Source organism: Trichogramma pretiosum, unplaced genomic scaffold (assembly GCF_000599845.2).
Source record: "Trichogramma pretiosum strain Unisexual culture from Peru unplaced genomic scaffold, Tpre_2.0 scaffold3, whole genome shotgun sequence".
In the NCBI taxonomy this organism is placed as follows: Eukaryota; Metazoa; Arthropoda; class Insecta; order Hymenoptera; family Trichogrammatidae; genus Trichogramma; species Trichogramma pretiosum.
The window spans coordinates 2,761,125-2,779,873 of record NW_019641698.1 but is presented as its reverse complement, the minus strand read 5'-3'; the positions used below and the strand labels follow the sequence as shown (position 1 = coordinate 2,779,873).

Sequence of the window (18,749 nt, the reverse complement as noted above, 5' to 3'; positions counted from 1 at the left end):
CCTATTCGCGTATACCAGAGAAAAAATTGAAAATTTAGAGCAAAATTTAAAGCAATGTTCCATTTCAATTCAAATAATAAATGATTGATATATTGAAGCACGCAACACGCACTTCTTTCTTAGTCCTAGAGAAGTATTAGCTTTCAAATTTACCTGAGAACGATAATTCTTAAGACGTAAAATACTCTTGGAAGTACCAGATTAATGTATTATCTTGGTTACGTAAGTAACATTTAATAAAGACACTTTGGCCGCTAGGTGGTCAGGGAACGCTGAGAGCGTTCCCTCAAGTGAGTTGGTATGGCTAGGGTTTAAAAGTCGGGTCAGTACATCTTCTACCTATGGTCTGATACGTCATATACTGAAATAGCTGGAGACGATTGAATGATGATATTTTAATTTTGAATTAGAAGTATGAAAAATTATTGGAAACGACTAAAGGATTTTAAAAAAGAGAGACTTCAATGTTTGCACACGATTAACTTTCTTACTAATAAATACCTCAGTTCCTTGCAATACGTTCAATGCAATACATTGTTTGCCCGTGCATACAAAAATTCGACAGAAGTAATGTGGTTTTTTGTCGTGAGCTGTAAACTAGTTCTTCTTGCACCACATTTTAGATTAGCGCCAATACCGTCACATGCCCCCTTTGTCATGAGCAGTAACAAAATGATGTCATTCTGCTGGAATACCGAAGTCTGCTTTGTGATGAAGTAGATTTTCAAAATGAGTTTTGTTCTTAAAATGTTGAGCAGCTCCATCGTTAAAGTAATATATTCGTTTGGGATCGAAACAATTTTTCAAGTCCCGCGTAAAAAAAATTAAGTATGGGCCAAAAGATAATGTAATATTCCAAAATACTCTTCACCGTCAACTACATATTTAACACAAATTCGTTCCTTTTTGGTTTAACATACACATCAGTTTCATAATAATTTCCATTTTTCAATATCCTAAGAAATATGTAACACTTAGAAATGAGTTCAAGATCTGAATCACGTGAAAATTCAAGAGTTTCTAAAACATCATTGGGAAGTAATTTCATTTTTTTATAAGCTCCCACGATGTAAAATTTATCATCAAGAGGTGTCATTTTATATCTAAGCGTTCCAGAAATACTAATTTTTTTACATTTTGCTTTTGTGACTCTCATGGCCGAGGTTTGGGCCAAACGTATACTAAACTTAAGTTTGTCCCAAGTTTATCCCAAGTTTGGCCCATACCTAATTTTTTTTACGAGGAGTTTTCTATTATTTTTTTCTTTTTGATACCCATGAATCGCTACCGTATCGTGTGTGACAAGTTATCTGAAATAATCGCCATACTTTTGTGCTTCTCCTCATTATTTTCTCTTCAAAATAGACTAAGACTGTAAATACAGTTGCTTGTTTATTGTTCCAATGGAATGATTGCGAAGTATTTTGAACCACAAAAGCATAATTTTTGGCCAAGTCACGGCTAAGAAGAAATTATCCATCATTTAAATTCTCCTTGATATTTTTAAAATATTAGGATTGATTTTCGGAAAAATAATCATGAGTTTTTAGTTTCTTTAAATTGTTACAGAATAGTTCAGTGAATTCATGCGTATATCGTCGCCCCAGCGCAGGAAGGTATCTATTTGCAAGCTGTAGCAAGAAGGATACTTACTCGCGCGCAGAGGCAAAAAGGTATCTAACTCGAGCGCAGCGGCAAAAAGGTATCTAATTCGAGCGAGAAGCAAAAAAGTAGCTTATTCAAACGAAGTGGCAAGAAAGTTTTGACGCGCTGAATTTAGGTTGGCAACGGAGCCGTAAATGATAAAATTTTGTTTTGTATTAGAGCAAAAAAGAGGAAAAACATTTGAGCTAGTGTAATGAGTTTCATCTATTTGAAATGCGAGCAAACAAATCAATCTCGCCGCGATTTCGACTCAATATGCCTCTTATGGAGAACTTTCTATGTTCTGAGAGGAGTAGAAGTTATCGGCTTTACATATAGCTTTGAATTAAACGTTGAATGTTGAATGTTGAAATAAAATTTTATCATTTACGGCTCCGTTGCCAACCTAAATTCGGCGCGTCAAAACTTTCTTGCCACTTCGTTTGAATAAGCTACTTTTTTGCTTCTCGCTCGAATTAGATACCTTTTTGCCGCTGCGCTCGAGTTAGATACCTTTTTGCCTCTGCGCGCGAGTAAGTATCCTTCTTGCTGCAGCTTGGAAATAGATACCTTCCTGCGCTGGGGCGACGATATAATGTTTGCGGTGGAATATTACATCGATCAGTTTGTCACCAATTGTAATTTTTTTAAGGGATCGATTAAAATTAACATACCGTTATTGATACCATGTTCCAAACAATATGGAGCATGTATGTTATTGCTTAATTTAAAGCAACGATAAAATTTGTAAGAAGGGGTGAAAGGATACAAGTGAGGAGTGAGGAAGGCCAACAGTGGTGGTCGTTCAACTTACGCAAGTATGCATTGATATAATTAGAGTCTCATTTGCGTGGTGCGTAGCAAGACATGACGGGGCGTTATTACCGGTCGCCTGAAACGAGGTATCGTATAGAGCCATATTAGCATCATACAGAGGTACACTTGTATAATATATAAAATATATTATATACTAAATCGATCAAGCCAAGGTATTGCAATCGGCAGGTACTCATTTCACGTATGAATGCTCTGCGTAAAGCAAGGGATGCAGCACTTGTTCAATCTGTGAATGTATAAACATGCACTTCGCGCACTGTGCCTACACTACATAAATATTGTCGTATGTGCTCGACGCAGCCTAGTGCACATGTTCGCGTTGTTTCATATTATTATCATTACGAGACGCGCTGAATGCATGTAGTATATACATATACAAGTGTGGATCACAGCACATGGCGTATCGTCGCAATAAGTGCCACATACGTGTATGTACTTATATGCACATTGAAAACCGCTTAGCTGAGCCGCAGCCAGAAGTAATTGCTCGTTTTAACGTGTCTCTGCGTGTGTGTCTGCGCAGATAGTGTTAATTGAAGGCTTCGTAGGCAAATTACGATTGGCGCCACCGATTCACGTATGTATAGATGAATATAACGTACAATTTCAATACGGGTGCCTCGTGCACCGGAATATCGACGAGCTGCATTTAATGATTTGTTATATAAAATTAGATCGCCAATGCCTTTTTTTTAGACATATTTTTGCTCCACGTATCCTGCATTCAATGCCAGTTTTATTTTTTTTTTTACTTGCGTTTCTCTAGTTTTGCACCAATCGATTATTTTCTAATTTCGTCATAATCTACAAATAAAAGGTAAATAAATGACCCATCAATCATTGCTCTAACTTCTATACGAGCTGAGAAAAGGTAAGAAATGAAGCGAAAAATTTGAAATTGCAAATTATTAAAGCATGAAGCCACCTCAAGTAAAAATAATGCCAGGGACAATTTGCGCAAGTAAAAGGTAAATATTTGAGCCATTTTCGGAATTGAAAAATTTAAATAATATAATTATTTTCGCTTACTTAATAAGTTTCTAATGCCATTACCACACGTTTCTCTACTAATTCAGCACACATGAATTCGTTGTCAAATAACGCATTTTTGAAATGAAATATTCTAACAATTATGTAGCCAAGGGTTTCTTTTAAGCAATTGAGGTAAAGTTGTCAACTAAAGTATTACCATACAGGGTGCGGCAAAAGTATGGAGACACCTGAAAATTTCACATAATAAGCGTAGAAAAAAAATCAAAAACCTCATAACCGACGTATTTTTCGACGAGGAATTTAATGGTGACCTTGAATTTGACCTTGAACATAACCTTCAAGCTCCAGCGACCCAAAAATCGATTTTTCAAATGGAACCCCCATTTTTTATTGCAGATTTGAAAAGAGCACAAAATTTTACGTTGAAACATGTATTTTGTTTTTTTTTTCAAGGTCATTTTAAGGGCGTTATAGACGCAAATAAAACCCCAATTTAACCTAAAATTAAGTACAAGTAAGGGCTTTTTTTCTAATTGTACTGCCTCCAAAATGACCTTAAAAAACATACCAGACTGCCAGACACTGTACAGTGTGTGGAAAAAACACACACTCGTGCCCAAAAACACCTTTTGGGCACTTGTTACATAAATAACTATTATGTAACAAGGTCCCAAAAGGCGTTTTTGCGCACACTGTGCGCAAAAAGCTGGGCACGTGTTGCATACAAAATTTTATGCAATAGTAAGCAAAAAATACTTTTTGTGCTCTAAAAAATGTGCGAAAAAAGACATTTTTCGTCACGCTATTGCATAATAGTTATTTATGTAACAAGTGCCCAAAAGGCGCTTTTGGGCCCGAGTGTGCGGAAAAAAACACGAGTGCTGGCTATGCCGGCACGAGTGGGCGATTTTTGCGCACACTGTGCGCAAAAAGCTGGGCACGTGTTGCATACAAAATTTTATGCAATAGTAGGCGAAAAATACGTTCATTTAAATGAGGCGTTTTACCGCACACCCGTGTCCAAAATGGGACATTTTACCGCACACAAGTGTCCAAAAACGCTTTTTGCGCACTAAAAAATGTGCGAAAAAAGACATTTTTCGTCATACTATTGCATAAATAAATATAACTCCATTAGTTATTGTTAATAAACAATGCAGTGTACTAGCAGTTATACAAATAAAGATAAATAAAAATAAAGATGCTATTGTTTATAGGTAGAAGTAGGATTAAGGGACCTTACAAGAGAGACCATTGCATTTTTTCGTGTACAGTATAAGTAATAATGTTTCGTGATTTTTATGATTGCAATTTGACTCACCGTGTTCGATGGCGCCCTTTATAAGACTCACTGCGTAAACGACTAATTTTGTGGGTGTCAAAATGGCCAAATGCGTAGCCTGAGAACCACTGCATGCGTATGAAAAATTAAAACTTCTGTATGTTCAGATTATGTAAAAAGAGGAAATTTAGGGCAATTTCAAAAAATATTAAGATCGCTTTTTAATATTTTCCATGAAAACGGCACGTTTTGTTTTTGACAAAATCTTGCTGTTTCAAACAACTCGAAAACGTTGTAATATAGTATATTTTGTAACAAGTGTGCGAAGCAATTGATGCATCCAGGAGTTGTTTTCACCCGAGCGTAGCGAGGGTGCAAAGACTCCTGGGTGAGTCAACTTCCTCGCGGACTAGTTGCAAACGATATTTTTTAACTCTGCTTGCGAGAAATTAGGGTTTTCTGACGCTTAGGAGGTTAGAAAACCCGTGTTTTGCGCACGCAGTGTTAAAAAAAGAAATTTTTTCAGTTATCTTACGCTGTCAGGTGCATGATTTTATAATATTGGTCATTCTAAAAATAATCATAACTACGGGTTCAATCATTCTAATTATGCTAAATAAGAAAAGGCTCACAGAAGCAGCTGTATCTTAGTAAAAAATAAAAAAGTTGGAATTTGAAAATTCACCGGAAAGGGGAAGAAAATATTCGAAAACATTTCATAATTTTTCAATTCCCTCAATTTCATGAATTTTTCTCAGACTTATTATTTTTACTTAGTTTCAGGAGGTCAAAAAATTCCTCATAGTAATCTTCGCTAAGTTAAAATTTTAAACTGATTTAAATATTGTAAAGAAAATACAGGGTAGTCAGACCAATCAATGACCGGGTACCAGTAAATGACCATTTTGGAAAATATCATAGGAAAAACAATTAAAAATATATTTGTATGTACGTTATTTAATTCTTTAGTGAACGATCTATCTTGTTTTCCATGTTCGATCATAATTTAACAAGGAAAAACAATAGTTATTGCACATCCAAAAGTAGTAATTTACTGGTCGAAAGCGGTCAATCAATGGTATAAGTACCCTACAAATAGATAAATCAGTATCTTATTTGTAAACAATATAATCATAAACGATTTTGACTTCGTCTCTTAAACACTGATCATGTTCATAGTAAAAATAAATTAGTTTGAACGTTGTTGTTCTCGATGAAACAAACTGTAATACCAAAAGATAAATTTTACTCATTCAATTTCCGTGACACTTAATAGATTGATCCATCGTTAAATTCAGGCACCAAAATGGATAAAAGTGAAAAGAAATCCGAGGAATTAGTCTCGAAAGATAACTCAAGTGAACTCGACATTGTAGTTTCAGATGACAAAAAATACGTTTGTGATATTTGTCAAGAGGAATTTACACTAGAATCAAACATGTTAACACACCGAGACACGATTCACAATGAACAAAAAGATTTCGCATGCGACGAGTGCGAAAAAAAATTTGAGTTCCGAAGTCATTTGAGTAGACATCAAATATCGGTACACAAAAACCGCAAAGATTTTGCATGTGACCAGTGCGAGAAAAAATTTGTGAAAAAATCGAGTTTATGTACGCACCAAAAATTAGTACACAAAAATCGCGAAGATTACTCGTGCAAAAAGTGCAAGAGGAAATTTGAAAATAGATTAACTTTACTCAAGCACAAAAGAATATTCCACGAAGTTTTCAAAACTTACTTATGTGAAAAGTGTGCGAAGAGATTTGGTAATAAACATAGTTTGCTCGTGCACATAAAGACAGTACACGATGGTTATAAAGATTTTGCAGGTGACAATTGCGAGGAGAAATTTGGAAGAAAATCACATTTTCTCTTTAAATTGAAGACTGTACATAATGGTGGGAAAGATTTCACCTTCAAATTCCAAAAAGATTACTTATGTCACAATTGCGGGAAAAAATTTGTAAATAAACGGAGATTACTCCTGCATATCAAAACAGTCCATAACGGTGAGAAAGATTACGCATGTGACCAATGCCAGAAAAAATTTGGAGAACGAGGCAATTTAATAAAACACCAAAAAACTGTCCACGAAGGTAACAAAGATTTCACATGTGACATTTGCGAAAAGAAATTTGGGCGAAAACAAGAATTGCTAAGACACCAAAAAATATTCCACGAGATTCGCAAAGATTATGCATGTAAAAAATGCGAGTGGAAATTTGGTCGTAAATCGAGCTTGTTTTTGCATATGAAAACAGTACATGAAGGTCGGAAAGATTTCGAATGTGACACGTGTGAAAAGAAATTCGGACAAAAATCAAATTTGTTAAAACACCAAAGGACAGTACACTACGGTCACAAAGATTTTGCTTGCGACAAATGCGAAAAAAAATTTGGGCAAAAATCAGATTTGTTGAAGCACCAAAGGACAGTGCACGAAGGTCGAAAAGATTTTGAATGCGACAAATGTGAAAAAAAATTTGGATTAAAATCCACTTTGCTCGGACACCAAAGGACAGTACACGAAGATCGGAAAGATTTCGCATGTGACGTGTGCGAGAAAAAATTTGGACGAAAATTAGATTTGTTGAAACACCGAAAGACAGTACACTAAGGTCGCAAAGATTACGTATGTGACAAATGCGAGAGTAAATTTGGGTTAAAATCGTATTTGCTCACACATCAAAAAACAATCCATGAAGGTCGCAAAGATTATGCATGCGCGACTGTTGCGGGAAGAAATTCGGACAAAAACAAAATTTGCTCACTCACCAACAAACAGTACACGAAGGTCGCAAAGATTTCGTATGTGATCATTGCGAGAAAAAATTCGGAGGTCGAAGTAATTTGAACAAACACCAAAAAACTGTCCATGAAGGTCGCAAAGATTATGCATGTGACAGGTGCGAGAAGAAATTTGGGGAAAAATCGACAATGCTTTTTCACCAAAAAACAGTCCATGAAGGTCGTAAAGATTTCGCATGTGGCAAATGTGAGAAAAAGTTTGGACATAAACCGCATTTGCTAATCCACCAAAGGACAGTCCATGAAGGTCGTAAAGATTTCGCATGCGACATGTGCGAGCAAAAATTTGGACTAAAATCAAATTTTCAAACCCACTTAAAGACAGTACATGAAAGTTGCAAAGATTTTGCATGCGATAGATCGAGAAGAAATTTGGACTTGCACCAAAATACAGTACATGAGGATCGCAAAAATCACGTATGCGACAAGTGTGTAAAGAAATGATGATTGACAATTGTAATTATGTATAGATACCCATACATACATATATTTTTCGAAAATTTCCATAAAAATTGCATGGAAATTTTTGTGTATTACCTGAACCTGCGCGTTCAACTATCATTATAATTTCTACTCTTCGTGCAGTTTTCGTCTAATTTGTTTCTGTATCTCTTCATGCAACGATCAGCTAAGAGTTTTTTTTCACATCTTGATTGAACTATGAATGGGACAGTTGGTTACTGAACTTTCGAAAAACCTCGCGAAATGATACGCAACCCTGAATTGATCAAACCCGCGTTAATGGATGGCTTCGATAAATTTGCTTATAGACTGATTATTTTTGCTACGAAAAACGTGATCAGTAATAAAAATATGTTCTATTTAAAAAACCAACGTGGAAACCATTTAATGATTAAATTTGAATCAAAAAATATTTTCTAAAGTTCTTCAAAATTAGGAAAAGCTTTCATGCGAATTCCGTGAATGGCGAATGAAAATTTGAGTGGGTGCCATTATATCCGCCATTACATGTCACACTATCTATTTAAATTAGAATAGTATACTTGAGTATAATACAATTATCGCCAAAAAAGTCCGCGCAATAAAAAGTGCAGGGTGTAAGCTATACAAACACAAGAACTAAAGTGAAAAAGCGCAATAACAGAAGGATCGACTCACGAGACGAATCGGCCATCCCTGCAGTCGAGTATGGAATCGGCGAGCTTGGCCTCGATCACGAGATCAGTCGATCTGTAGGGGCCGGGCGCCTGGCCTTCCTCGTCCCATTCGTTGTGGGGTGCGTAGATGCGCAGGTAGCCGGCATGGCTGACCACGACAATGACATCGTGGACGGCCTCTGCCTCGAACAAGCCACGCACCAGTAGCAAACTTTGGCCATCGAACGTCTCCCGTTGATGTTGCTGCTGCGGCTGCTGCTGTTGTTGATTATTGTCGTTGCTGCCACTGCTACTGGAGCACTCGGTTTTCCACCACTCTTTTGTCTTGAACAGCGACATGTCGATGACGCTGCTGCTTATAGCTCGTTTAGGTTACTCGGGTGCGAGGGAAAAACCAGGGCCCTCGTTTCGGCACAGGTCCACAAGTTTGTACGCGTATACATATACATACATTTATGTGTATTTAACGTGTATACGCCAAGTACATGACAACGACGAATAAGACCACCCTGAATATGAGAGAAAGAGAGGCACAAAAAATTGCCGCTCGGCAGACGGCACTGTGCGCGCGCGAGCCGGGAACCGGTTACCACGGGAGACCCTATCCTCAAAACAATGGCCCCCTCCCGCGCGCGCGTGTGAGCTGCACCGATACAAGTATTATAATACGTCGACGTATGTATAGCGTTCGGCTTTTACCTTAATTTCCTATAGCGATGCTCTTGACACTCATATCTGTATTATAAACTTGCGATGTGATGATATTTTTTTTACGCCACAATTTTAGCCGCATAAAAATGACGACGATGACGACGACATTGTATTGGAGACAGATTTCAATATTATATTGCGAAAAACTACACTGCGATCGCTCATGACATGCTTTTTTAATGTTAAATTAAAACGATCACCGATGCGTCTGTTAACAGTGATAAATGCTGGATTGGATTGCGACCACCCTTAAACGTGGAATATACTACAACCAGATCCTATGCATAGGATTCTATTGTGCAAAAATTGCACTAATATCAAGAGATAAAATTTAAACAAAATTAATTTTGTTAATAATTAGTATCGAAAATTTGTTATGTTTGTACTTATTAAAAAAAATTGCCGCTTGCGAATATACAATACTACATTTATCAATGGAACATTCATAGTTAAATATGATCCCTTTAATTATCATAAATCTTGTAACAATAAAAAATGAATTTTGAAATATTAATCCTTACATTTTCCTGCATTACATCTACAATTTTTCAATGGGAATGTGGAATTTGTAATAGCTAAATTATACGTTAATGCTTGTATAACTGCGCGTATATTTTTTGATAAATATGCGTATTATAGGTCAGCCAATTCAATAATATATTAATTAAAAATTATTTCAAATTAGGGAAAATGTAGGAAAAATGTCTCATATACGAGGCGAAAATACACTTGAATCAATTGTCGAGTCAAGATCAAATATGAAAGAGAAAGAAAAGAACATGACCCTTGAACACATGAAACACAATGACTAATTCGCTCGCAGCACAAGCCGAAGCATCTTTGGCGTCTACGCGTCTCACTTCTCCGATTTATACATACGTATGCTCCTCGCGGTTATTACTTCCAAGACGAGAGATGGATTCTCGCGATCGCTCTTGGCTTGCAGCGCAATGAAAAAGATGGGCCACGTTTGATATAGAGAAGAGACTGTATGCGCACGCGGAAAAAAGATTAAATTGCCATGCTATGCTAATTTTACAAGGGGGCATGCTCGTGGCGTGCCCGTGCAGCTTCCCCCCTCCCACCCTTCTCTCACCCACGTTTCTTATCGTCTTTTATTGTATTTTTAGTTGCACCGCTCGCCGGACTTTTACTGCCTCGGCTGCGCTCGTATTCTGCGAGGGAGATTAAGCTCGCGCGTGCGACGCATATTACTGCACGCGTACGCAGTCAACTATGATTCAGCCTGCTTACAGAACAAGGGCAAAAAAGAAGAGAGAGAGAGAGAGAGAGAGAGCATTGGGTTATTCAAGGTATTCCGGAAGCCTGAAACTCCGGATTCGCCACGTGCCTTTACGGCAAACGCACGCACGCGTCATCTCGAAAAGATACGATAGATGCTCACGCGAGATGTGTGATACTTCTTGTTAAAACAGGTGCACTTGAGGTACAAAAAAAAATGTTCTCTACACGTTTAGTCGTAATCGTGACGTGAAATTTATAGACAAGAATGTCAATTACAATGCTGAATTATTTCAGCAGTCGGGTCGTGTCACTCGCTGATTTTACGCTGCACCGATCCCCTGCAAAAACCAGAGAGGGGCCTCCGAGCACATGCTTGACATAATATATTATTGTTATGCACGTAATTCTCGTACCATTTCATCCAGAGCAACTCGAGGACAAGGAGACCGAGAGCGAGAAGCAAACCGCAGGCTATTGTGTAGAATGCAAAGTAACACTCGTTTAGGCCGACGCTGATGAATTTGCTGCGCCCGTTGCAGGGTGGTCGCTTCGTGTAAAATTTCGACATCTCTCGTGACTTGAGGCCCGACTCCTCGATTTTCAAGGCGCTGTGGCATTTCATGGTATGTATATTATATGTGTATGGTGCGCGTCTCGCTTTGTCGTACTTTAACGTACAATACAATCCAAACTACATAATATACAATTCGTGCATGCATGTTTTACTTGACTCGGATGATCTCCAGATAAGGCGACTGCTTGATCACCGTGAACATGGGATCGAAGTGCTCGATGAAGTACATCTCGCGGAAGCCGCACTTCTCGTCCTCCTCGAACGTCTCCTGTATGATCCTGTAAGCGGGCCCGATCTCCATGAAGAAGGCGAAGAAGCCCCGCCTCACTTCACCGATGCCCTCCTCGGCCGTCATCCAGTTGGACTTGCCGCTCTTCGGGACGATTTTCTGATCGATGATGCGCCGCCTGATCGGGTCCCTTTCCAGCTACTCATACCAACGGGAGTCAATGAGCAACGCTCGTTTATGGGAGGGAACCAATGAACAATAATTTTTTAGGGGGACTGTTCAGGGGCTCAACGAAAAACGGTTGTTCATCGAATACATTTTATCAAAGACGCAATTGTAAACCTTGAAGTAGTGACGATTGTAGACGATATCTTGAGCGCCGCATTTGATCGGGCTCTCCAGTAGGTCCCTGAGCGTTTGTATGGAATTGGTGGTGGACTGCAGCAAGGCGACTATGTTGGCCGTGTACGAGGCGTAGAGATTCAGCACCGCCAGCAGCAGCATCAACAAGACGATCCTCGACGGTACGGTGAGCGGATTGAATCCGAAACCTGCGATCGTGATTCGGCTCGCTCGAAATTGTAACTATGCACGAAGAGGCGAGAGAAGCAATTTTATTTATTCGTGTACCCTGTTGAGCCACAGCACCGATCACGAGCAGCAGATTGTCGCTGAGGGTCGGCTCGCTGGCGTGCGTCTGCTTGGTCAACCATTCCCAGCGAGAGGCCAGCAGCAGCATCAGCACGATGACCGACAGCAAAATCCCAATGGCTATCCAGACGGATCGACGGAACGGCAGAGTGAACAGGTTGCTCACGAACGACAGGGGTGGTTGACGAAATATGAAAGCCAGCCTGTGCGCGAGACAATCTTTTACTCGAAAATAACGGACAGGATACGTGGCTCCTTTCATAAAAATTGAAAATTTAATTTTATCAAAATAAGCGTATAACATAATTACGCTAGGGAAAAATGACTTTTCGAATGAGATCGTCTCCGACTATTTCGTTAAAGATAAAACAACATCGACGTCAAGAGATTTACTCTGAAGCACTTTGTCGTTTCGAGATTGCCTTCGTCGCCACATCGCGGCAATACATTAAACGAGTTGAAAGCTTTGTTTTACCTGGTCGGCGTGGCCAGGGGTATGTACGTGACATTGTCCATTCGGTCGGCCGTGAGAAACATGCAGGTGCCGCCAATGTCGATCTCTTTGCGGCTCAAGTGGCCCATCATGCCGCTCCAAGAGCCGTTGCTCTTGTCGCGGTAGCCCCAGCTGTTTACCACATTATAAGCCAGCCTGTGTGTATAGAAACGATTGCATTGACGTAAACCCGAATATGATATTTATGTATTAATAAACACTGGGTGCGCTTACGTAGCGTTCATAGCCGAAGCGAGATGATTGAGCCAGAAGTAATTCGACTTGGTGATCGTGTCCACGTGTACGTCACGATAATCCGTCAAATGATTCAGCGTGTCGGGATTCGTTACCTGTGCTCGCATTACAAAGTAAAATTTTAAAAAGAATAAGTGTATAAAAACGCGAGTCTTTTCTCAATGCTTTTTTACAGAAGAACTTTGTCTCGAGGTTATATTCAGTTTCATTTATTTCACAAGATCATATCATTCAAATTATCAAAAATGCTTCAACGGTTTTTTCTAACACGGTAACTGAAAATTTTTTTTAAAGCTTCATAAAAAAGCGTGATTAAAAATTTTTACATTTACTTTCTATCCAGTGATTTATTAATAACTTTTGATTCAGAGAGCATTTTTCCTGTGATTAAAAATTTTTACATTTACTTTCTATCCAGTGATTTATTAATAACTTTTGATTCAGAGAGCATTTTTCCTGTAATTTTTAAAATAATTGCAATTAAAAATTGTACACTCAATAATTATCAAAGATCAAAATTCAATTCGTATCGTGTATTACAAAGATCTTCAAGAGTCGCCTTTTCATTCATCGATTTTAACGAAAAAAAAAAACAAAAAAGCAAAAGTTTATCTCATTCACTGGATCATTGCAAGCAGCGGGCTTACAACAATCGTCGTCTTCAGTTGGATCTTCTGCAGATCTCTACGTCTGAGCGAAGCGACGTGACGATCGTACACGCGAATTCCCTCGCCACTTATCCAGTTTCCGCGACTCTCCACCTTGATGCCTCGCGCCATGCTTGGTCTGTAAAGCGACGAAATCGACGCTCGATCGTCCGATATCCTCTGGAGAATCAAGATCTCGCTGTCGGCGAAAACGCCCAAGTCACCGAAAATTTCGGACAAGTCGTACTCCTCGCTTCCTATGTCTCGAAAGATTAACCACTTGATGGGTCCGGAGAAGAGTCCGGAATCGTTTGCCTGCGTGACAAAAATTTCTCGATGCATCATCATGTGTGCGTTACGCTAAAACGAACAGCTCGCTTCGTCGATCGTACTTTTTTCAAAACGTCTGATGCCTCTGAACAATTCAAATCGAGGAAAAACGTCAATTTGTGCCACGTAGATTTGTCAATTTCATTGGAAAATCGGTCAAACTCCACTCTATTATTAGCTATGCCATTTTTTGATAATATTTTGGATAAAACAACGGCGTTCTCTAAAATTTCAATGGATAAGATTTACTTATGTTATTAGATTGTGCTATTTGTGATTGAAATGTTTTTCTCTGCATGCGAAAATCAATAATGCCTAGTTTACTTTACAAGCTCGAAAAATATATAATTTCGCATCAGTACCGACCTACGCACTGATCGACTTTTCGCATTAAACTATCAATATACACATGAACACTACAGTCTGAATTCGAAAATTTAAAGTAATTTTAAGTTATGTTATTTCCTCACGAGTCGTATACCTGTTTTAGCACACATTATGGTACTAAGAGTCGTGGCAGGAAATAAGAAGGCGGCAATGGTGTCCACAACGAGGTGAGCAATCGATTCGGTGATTTCGTGGGCACCAACCAAACTCGTGAAAATTCCGATAACGATAAGCGTCCAAGACAACGACATAGTTCTTCGCTAGATTAATTTTTTTATCTATTTCACAGTAAAATCCTAGTTATATTTTTCGAAAATGGTGTTCAGGGTAAACATTCAAAGATACCCGGTCAATTTTTTGCGTACATGCGACTCGCACGCGATTACCGCGCAAAAACTCGACGAGACTCGAGATAATGAATGGGTCCGACCGTAATATCTGGTTTATCGAGACTATCGTGGAAAATAATGGATCTGATACGATACGTCAACGAAGCGTTCGCATAATAATAATAAGCGACGATTGCTAACTGGCCTTTTTTATTCTTACATACACTTTTCCATGTTATTACGATGCAACGAGTCGTTATAACTGCGCGCCACAAGGTAAACATTTTTCAATTACTCTGAATAGCTGCATTTTTTATCCGAATCGTCTATTCAGATTTAGCGATACGCTTCATTATATTCAAAAAGCAAAATAATTCGTGTTATTATCGACGGTAACGTTTATTTTTATCAGATAGATGGATATTTTCCCAATCGAATCTATTTTAATTTTTCGTCATTGAAAAAGTCACCAATGATAGAAATATATTCCCAATGAATATGAAAAATTACTGACCTAAAGTATTTGAACCTATTCCTGTGTTTGTGAAGTACACCGTCAGTATCTACCCTAGCACTTGAACAATAGAAATTCAAACTTGCTCTTCTTCCAATTATCTCAATTGCTTTGCATAAAATGTGAAGATGAAGATATTGAACCAAAGATTATCGTGAGCCATCATTGAGCTCACACGCATCAAATTTGTGTTCTTCATTATAAATGTACAAATGCTTTTTCTGTGACAAAAGCTATAGCTTATTTAACTGCCTTATTTGAATGCCAAAGCTATCTCAAACGTCGAGTAAACATACTGCATAATTGGAGCAAATCCTTTAAATGTGACAATTGACACTAATTTTTTCATATAAGTGACTTCAATAGATACATAAATGAAGTATACATTATCGGAGTAAACCCTTCGAGTGTATGCCATTTTTCTTCAAGTATACCTGTGACAAATCATTTTGAGATACGAGTAATCTCAATTAAAACATAAAATTGGTACATGATCGTATTAAAGCCCTCGAGTTGTCACAAACCATTTGTTCACAATGAAGACTTCTGCAATTATCGGAGTATGCTACGAAATTTAAAAAACTCTTTTCCTCACCTTTTATACACAAACTCCGTCAATATTTTACGATTTCACCTAAATTCAAATTAATGCTATATTGCACATCAGCATCCCATTTATCGGTAGAACCTTTGTTCAAGCATATGTCCCCGATGTGCCCTATATCCGGTGATTAAACGTAGATTAAAATTGAGTTCTCGATAATGTTCACGTCGATGACTTGAAGGGTATGTTACTATTTTAATTCATTACTATTTCAATAGTAAACCTTAGCAGTTATCGACTAGTTAGTGACCGATGGTTAAAACTCAGAATTTTAACTTTCGCCAAGTTATTGGACACTATAACGTAAAACTGTATTTTTTACATTTTAATGATTATTAACGTTCTAAGTCTAATTAATCATGAAAACTAACAATAATTACTATTTGGTATTTGCTGTATTTTAGTATATGCTGAATTGATTTATCTAAGAAAGTATTTTTACAAGCATGTTTTAATTTTAATTCGTGACCGACATCAATCTGGTGTTTGGTTTTACCCTAAGTTTTTAGAACAAATGATGCAAAAATCTATTTAACAGATAGAATTTCATCAGTTGTACATTAAAGCGCGAAACATAAGTTTTTTGAAGTGTGACTGTACTTGGAGCTAATTACCTTCAGAAAAATACGCCATTTTCAACAGTCGTCACAGATGACAAATAACTGTTTTTTCTTTTAGCAACTTGGAAAATGGTAATTTTTGCGCTCCTGTTTTTGAATAATAATAAGCCCAATTTATATACTGTGCAAGTTTTAAATAGCATGACTTTTTGAACTAAAATTAACGAATTTAGCTATAAATATTGATGCAAAAAACGGAAAAAATCTTTATATCATTAAACTCACTGTTCCTTATTTTTCACCCATTTCTGACTCTTAATTGAAGTGATTTCCATATGTTTTGAATGTCAGATTACCTCATCAATGATGATGTATCAAAGACTTTTTTTAACATCTTTTGCATCAATATTTATCGTAAAGTTCGTTAATTTTAGCTCAAAAAGTTACGGTCTTTAAAACTTATACAGTATACCAATTGCACCAGAGTGTTTATTTTTTAAACAAGTATTCAAGATTTAAAAAAGCTAAAGTACCAATACTTTTCAGTCAGTTAGACTTGACTGTTTTAACCTGATACCATAATACGCTATTATATGGTATTTATTAACATTAAATAATATTAAAAACTATGTCATGCTTAAAAATGTTGTTGAAGGGCCCATTGGATCAAACTAACTATCGGTGATCTGGAGATGAAAGGCTCTCCTTGTTAGTTGGTTCAATAATTGTTATTTCATTATTTTTGTGTATTATACAAATTGCATTCATTACGTATTAATTCAGTACACACGATATCAACTAATTCATATTATCATTATAAAAGTACATATTGGGGAATAATTAATGTTTTGATTGTGTCTGAACAGCCTTTCAAACGATTTGTTCAAAGTGGCAGGGTGGCCTATGTTAGCAATGGGCCCAACAAAGGCAAGCTTGTTGGCATTGTTGATGTCATCGACCAGAACAGAAAGAGCAGAATTTTATGATTTTATGATACAACTGTAACCGATTATTGTAATCATTTTATTCAAAAACACAGCATTATGATGATACCAAATTCTTGACAGGAATTGCCAGCTGATACTTAACGATGCTTTTTTTCTAAAATTCAATTTTAAAATTGAATATTTATTCTTGTTCCGTATGCATTAATGAGATTTTTACAGGTTTTAGTTGATGGGCCAGCAGCTAAAATTCCAAGAGGTCAAATGTGTTTGAACGATTTGCACCTCACCAAATTTAGATTGAAGATCCTATTCACTGGACCTACACGAGTGGTAAGAAAGGCTTGGGAAAGGGAGAAAATTGAAAAAAAGTGGCAAGTCACTGTGTGGGCCAAAAAAGTAGCTGCCAAAGAAAAGGTTTTATCAATATTTCAATCACTCTCGTTATAGCTTCTCAATTAACAAATTAATTTTTGGATCATTAATTTCAGCGAGCTGTCCTTAGCGATTATGATCGCTTTAAATTGAGAAAAGCGAAACGTGTGAGAAATGCACTTCGTACAGAAGCTTCCTACGAATTAAAGAAGGGTACTAAGAAGTTCAAATCAAATAAAAAATTAGCTAAAAAACAATTGTTTCGTAGATATGAAGATGATAGTATATTATGCAACGAGTTCGATGATTATCCTGGAGTTTATTTTTTATGTGATTGAAAAATTGAGATGATTTCATAAAGAAATCAATAAATGTTATTAAAACTATATAACAATTATTATAATAATTATAGTTCTACTAACAGCTATAATAAATTTCTCACGTGATTTTAGAAATTACTTTCACTATTTATTTTGATGTTCATTATTTTAACTAAAATTTATTATAGACAATACAAATTGAAATTTATCAATGTACCAGTTGAAATTTTGATTAAGCGAATGTGTGTAAAGAATCATAGTATTAATAATCCAAGAAGTAGCATCTGTCTTGGCATTCATGGCTAACCAATAGCCACGTAATTGTATTGCTTTTTTTAAAATATTTTTTCACTTTTGTATACTAGTTTTAAATTTTTAATTTGAAACACTGATTTTAAATTTGAAAATCAGTTTTCAAAAATAATTGAAAACTGATTTCTATTATATTATTGAAATGAGCAAAGCAAAAATAGTAATTTTGAATAAATAATTTCATCTAAAACAGTGCTGCATCACTGTTAAATTAGTTTTAATCTTTTATTTCAATGAAGAACACCATTTTAGTTTGTCTGAAAATTCTATTAATGTAGACAATGTGTGAGTAATTGTCAATAGTCCATAAAAATATTGGTCTGATCTAAAAATTGTTTCCTAACACAGTATCTATAATAGATTATAAATGAATGTAGAAACAAGTTCCTGTAGAAGCAAATCGCTTTTTCGCTGGACGACCATAATAAGTTGCTACTTCGCACTGGCTAATTTGTTAAATGAAGCGCTAGGCACTCTTCTCTATGTTACAAGTGTACGTAAAATTGATACATGATAATAGTAAAACATAACTTATTGTTAAAGTGTGAAGGGTTTTGAACGTTAACAAAAAAATTAACTTA

General features: G+C 36.8%; 4 protein-coding genes across 4 annotated transcripts in view; 1 reads left to right on the top strand and 3 right to left on the bottom strand.

Annotated features, from left to right (window-relative positions):
• Positions 1 to 9,228, bottom strand: part of LOC106650312 (protein PTHB1) — a 31,113-nt gene extending 21,885 nt beyond the window's left edge. The window contains exons 1-2 of the mRNA XM_014368241.2: positions 8,690 to 9,228; positions 4,796 to 4,884 (exon numbers count right to left, since the gene is read on the bottom strand). Of these exons, the coding sequence (XP_014223727.1) occupies positions 4,796 to 4,884; positions 8,690 to 9,027 (427 nt within the window). The 5' untranslated portion in view covers positions 9,028 to 9,228. The remainder of the gene's footprint in view (positions 1 to 4,795; positions 4,885 to 8,689) is intronic.
• Positions 9,229 to 10,935: 1,707 nt separating this feature from the next.
• LOC106650311 (glutamate receptor U1-like) lies at positions 10,936 to 13,972 on the bottom strand. Its single transcript, XM_014368239.2, has 9 exons — positions 13,886 to 13,972; positions 13,494 to 13,808; positions 12,826 to 12,941; positions 12,574 to 12,747; positions 12,078 to 12,301; positions 11,790 to 11,998; positions 11,371 to 11,645; positions 11,058 to 11,252; positions 10,936 to 10,982 (listed from the first exon to the last, which is right to left on the bottom strand). The coding sequence occupies exons 2-9, from the start codon at positions 13,623 to 13,625 to the stop codon at positions 10,952 to 10,954; spliced, it is 1,356 nt and encodes a 451-aa protein (XP_014223725.1). The 5' UTR covers positions 13,626 to 13,808; positions 13,886 to 13,972; the 3' UTR covers positions 10,936 to 10,951.
• Positions 13,838 to 14,673, bottom strand: LOC111694378. Its single transcript, XM_023462324.1, has 2 exons — positions 14,305 to 14,673; positions 13,838 to 14,046 (listed from the first exon to the last, which is right to left on the bottom strand). Exons 1-2 carry the CDS (start codon positions 14,459 to 14,461, stop codon positions 13,838 to 13,840), a joined length of 366 nt encoding a protein of 121 aa, XP_023318092.1. The 5' UTR covers positions 14,462 to 14,673.
• LOC106650310 (60S ribosomal protein L14-like) lies at positions 14,526 to 17,874 on the top strand. The gene is made up of 4 exons (XM_014368238.1): positions 14,526 to 14,537; positions 17,084 to 17,184; positions 17,383 to 17,578; positions 17,653 to 17,874. The coding sequence occupies exons 1-4, from the start codon at positions 14,526 to 14,528 to the stop codon at positions 17,872 to 17,874; spliced, it is 531 nt and encodes a 176-aa protein (XP_014223724.1).
• Positions 17,875 to 18,749: the final 875 nt, after the last annotated feature.